This window comes from Quercus suber, unplaced genomic scaffold (genome assembly GCF_002906115.3).
Source record: "Quercus suber isolate HL8 unplaced genomic scaffold, Cork oak 2.0 scaffold_392, whole genome shotgun sequence".
NCBI classification, from domain to species: domain Eukaryota; kingdom Viridiplantae; phylum Streptophyta; class Magnoliopsida; order Fagales; family Fagaceae; genus Quercus; species Quercus suber.
Window position 1 is genome coordinate 561,570 of NW_027069844.1, and position 4,356 is coordinate 565,925.

The 4,356-nt window shown below is 31.6% G+C and overlaps 1 protein-coding gene across 1 annotated transcript; it reads left to right on the forward strand.

Moving 5' to 3' along the window:
* The first annotated feature begins 2,278 nt into the window (after window positions 1-2,278).
* Window positions 2,279-4,098, forward strand: LOC112025648 (allene oxide cyclase, chloroplastic). Its single transcript, XM_024058326.2, has 3 exons — window positions 2,279-2,602; window positions 3,278-3,399; window positions 3,492-4,098. The coding sequence occupies exons 1-3, from the start codon at window positions 2,362-2,364 to the stop codon at window positions 3,954-3,956; spliced, it is 828 nt and encodes a 275-aa protein (XP_023914094.2). The 5' UTR covers window positions 2,279-2,361; the 3' UTR covers window positions 3,957-4,098.
* The last annotated feature ends 258 nt before the right edge of the window (window positions 4,099-4,356 follow it).

Here is a 4,356-nt window from a genome sequence, read left to right on the forward strand (position 1 = left end):
TTGTGAAATTTCACTTAAAAAAAAAAAGATACTTTTTGACGTTGAAAACATTAAAAAGGTTTTTTTATTCTTCAAATCAAGTTTTAGAAAACAAAAATGATTACGAAACATAACCTAATTGTTTATATCCTTTGATGGTACTCTAGAGTTTAGACAGTGAATTAATATTCTCGAAAAAAAGGAGATTGTGAATCAATTTATTTAATTGCAAAACACTGATGAAAGAGATTGTCCATTATACTTTGCTAAGGATTTATTGAACTAGGATTAAGGGAGATTATTTCTCAAAAAAAGGACTATGTGAGATTTAATTAGGCAAAAATTATGGGACCAGTGGACCACAACTTATTACATAAACTTAGTCACAACTCTTTTATGTGGTAGGTTGGAGGAAAAAATGGTAAGTCTATGTGAAAATTATAAGCAACCAATCACAATGTGTCATATAAGATAATTGTGACAAAGTGTGTGAAATAGGTTGTGGTACTATAATTATTGCTGGTTAGGAGATGACTATGTTTCAAGCTTCTTCCATCGCAACAAAAACGTTTTATCATGTTTTACAAGAATAGTACAAAACGCTACACGGTTTCTCCATTAAATATAAAACTCTTTAAATTTTGAATGTAACATTTAATTATCTTGTGGTATTGTTTTATGTATAAACCATTAATTGTATCATACTTAGTCCCCTTGTGGATTTTGAGTATACAACACAAAATCTCCCCATAATATTGTCTTTTTATGTGAAAAGGCAGTTATAAATTGTTAAATTAAACAAAACTACAATGAGTTTTTTTTTTTTTTTTTTTAATGTTTTACTCAAAAACAAATGGGGATTAAATATAACACAATTATGGATAAAACATAGAGGGATTTGTGTACTTTTTCCTTTCATATTTCTTTCGATTTCGTATTTTAGTTGCTAACTTATTATGGATTTGGAATTTGGACATTGGAACTTGGACACTATTTCCCTTTACTTATTTGTTGATAGATATTTGGTATTTAGTTACTTATATAATTAGCCATTTGGAATATACTACCTATAATTAGTGATATGACAACATGTGATTGTTTACAAATTTCTATCTCTAAAGATGATTAGGAAACTAAGTTGTGTGGATTTCAATAAATTACATTGGATATATATATATATATATAAATGATGTTTATCAAAAAATATATATAAATGATTGAATTATAAGTAAACATTTTCCAAATTCAAACCTGTTACATAGACGACTCAAATAATTATCTAAGTGTATTTTGATCAAACGATCTATTAAGTCATTTAAATGTGGTGTGTCATTGTGTTAGAACATCTTTCCCTCTCCCTTGTATGTGTGTGTTTGTTTTTCAAAAAATAAATAAATAAATAAATGTGCTACATGGTTATTAAATAATAATGTGATTAAAAGTATATGTAAATATTCATTTAAACCGTCATTTCTAATGAGTTACAAAAACTTTTTTAAAAAGTGGTTTGAAGAAAAAGTTTTATCCGTAACTAGTAAATTATGATGGAAGAGAAACTGAATGTTTATTTGAGTAAATTACTTCTTTTCCATTAGCACATATTACATAAATTATTTTTTGAGATCATCTTTATTTATTTATTTTATTGTTTTTCTTTTAGGACCTCCTCCTTCATTTTTGTCTTTGCTATATTTATATTTTAAAAAGGAAAGCAAAATCCTTCGACTACATAAGCAGATCAACATTTATTAATTTTTTCTAAATTAAGCAGATAAACATTTAGATGGTGCATCCTGTTTCCTTTGTGTGTTCATAATGATAAGGATAAGAATTGCATCAACATCACAACTTAGATGAAAAAAAAAAAAAACTCATTATTATTATTATTTTTTTTAAATGCTTTGCGATCAATATTAAATGTTTTGCCATCAACATTACAGCCCATTGTCCATCTCACGAGGCAGTCAAAATCATCCAAAACTTGCACCTTTTTATTAATTGTAATCAGCCCCAGCTAACCTACCAAAGCAGAGTATATTCTATCCTATGAATTTCGTTACAAATATTTTCCGTCCAAATCCCAACCCGGTCTACAAGAAAAAGAAAGTCCTTCGTATATTTGGAACTTTCTAATTTTCCATGTGAAACATCACATGGAATTCATTGACTAGCCATAAATTCATATCTTTGATCATGCACCGTCCGGCCGTACAAATATAAAACCACATGTGATTAAAATCCTCACAGGTCTACCAAGTCAAGTGCCAATTCGCTTTACTATATAAACAGCGCTCGCACCTACTTTTCACCAATTTCTCTAACTTTCTTTTTAGCCAAACACTCACAACAAAAGGCAAAACTCTCTCTCTCTCTCTCTCTCCAATGGCTTGCTCAAGCTATGCTTTGAAACCCATCTCTCCTCCTATAAACCTAGTCAACCCAAGATCCCACCCCACTTCTTCACCAGCAAACAACACACAGCTTTCCTTCAAGCTTTCAAACCCATCTCTCAGTCAGACCCTTAAATTCCATTCAACCTCACCACAAAGCCCCAGCTTTTCACTACCCAAAAGATCATTCACTTGCAAAAGCCAAGCTGACCCATCAGACTCGGCAAGGCCCAGTAAGTACTTCTCACATTTACTCACTCACCCACCAATTTTTACACCTCAAAATCACTCTTTTGGGTTGGATCCTATGTCTATGTTTTAGTTTTTCCATCTGCTTTTGGAGCCAACTTGGGATTGGGAGTCCTACCCTTTATTTTTTATTTAATTATTTATTTATTTTTGGCTTTATATCTTTGTAATTTGTATAGTTCGGTTTTCTGTTTAATATATATAATCACCTGCTGAATATAATCACTTGTGAATTCAATTCTAATTTTCCTTGCCATGGAAAAAAAACCTTAATTTTGCATAGTAAAAGGGGAAAAATTATTAACCACCAATAGAAGTAAAGTAACTTATTAAAGCAATGATTTGATGAATTGAATATTTTAGAGCAACTTATTTATATTGGTGTAATGCGTATGGTTAGCGGCTAATTTTGTCAAAATTGTTGCGTGTAATAATGTTACTTTTGTCACAGCCCAAGAGGCAAAAGCCAAGCCAACCTATCAGAGTCTTCAAAGACCCACTAATCATTTCACTTTAGTTTACTTGCCGAAACTTTTTGTCCCAAAAATTACACACTTTTTTTTTTTTTTTTATTTTTTTAATTTAAAAAAAAAAATTTATTATTTTTTTTTATGTGGTTTTAGTATGACCCTTTTGGTTTTTATGTTTTGTTTTTGCAGCCAATGTTCAAAAACTGAATATTTATGAGATCAACGAACTTGATCGAGGAAGCCCTGCCATACTTAGATTGAGCAAAAAGAAAGTCTTCTCTCTTGGAGACCTCGTCCCCTTCACTAACAAAGTAATTTTCTCCTATAGTTGTTTAATCATTGAGTTCAAATATAAACTTTTTATTACATTAATTGAATTAACTCTTGGTGTTCTGTGACACAGTTGTTTACCGGAGACCTGAAAAAACAGGTGGGAGTCACACAAGGACTAACAGTTTTAATCGAAAACAAACCAGAAAAGAAAGGTGATCGGTATGAGGCAATGTATAGCTTTAACTTTGGAGACTATGGTCACATGGCTGTGAGGGGAGCGTATTTGACCTATGAAGACACGTATCTAGCTGTGGTTGGTGGGTCTGGGATCTTCGAAGGTGTGTATGGGCAAGTGAAGTTGGAGCAAATTGTGTACCCCTTCAAGATTTTCTACACATTTTACTTGAGGGGAATCAAGGAGTTGCCAGAAGAGCTTTTGGGCGATAAGCCTGTGGAGCCTAATCGACTCCTCGATCCATTTTTCTATTATGTGTCCTATTGGAAACCTATTCTACGTTTTGTTCTCAAGGCCAGGGGTGTTCCATTGCCAGAACCAAAGTTAGCTTCTTGTACGGAGAAGAACCAAAGTGCATGAGTGTTTTTTTTTTTCTGTGTTATGATGATTTGTAAACACAAATGACTTTGAAGAAAACAAGTAGGATAAATAATTTGTAATGTTTTGGTTTGCAGTATTGGTTACTACTATGGCCTCAAATCTATATATTGCATTTGAAACATTTGTGTGGTTTAATTGTATACCAATAGAAGGACCTAAACAACATGAGTAAGTCAAGTAACGAGCACTTGGTGATTTTTCAGTCCAATGGTATAGGCTAATTATTATTGAGTGGATTGGATCTCACTTATATTGGAAGCAACAAAATTAACAAAAGTTAATAATATATTGATTTTTTTTTTTTCAATATTTAAAAGTATAGCTCGAATGCTTAGAAAAAATGGTTTGACTACGTTAGGAATTCCACCTTAATAATTGT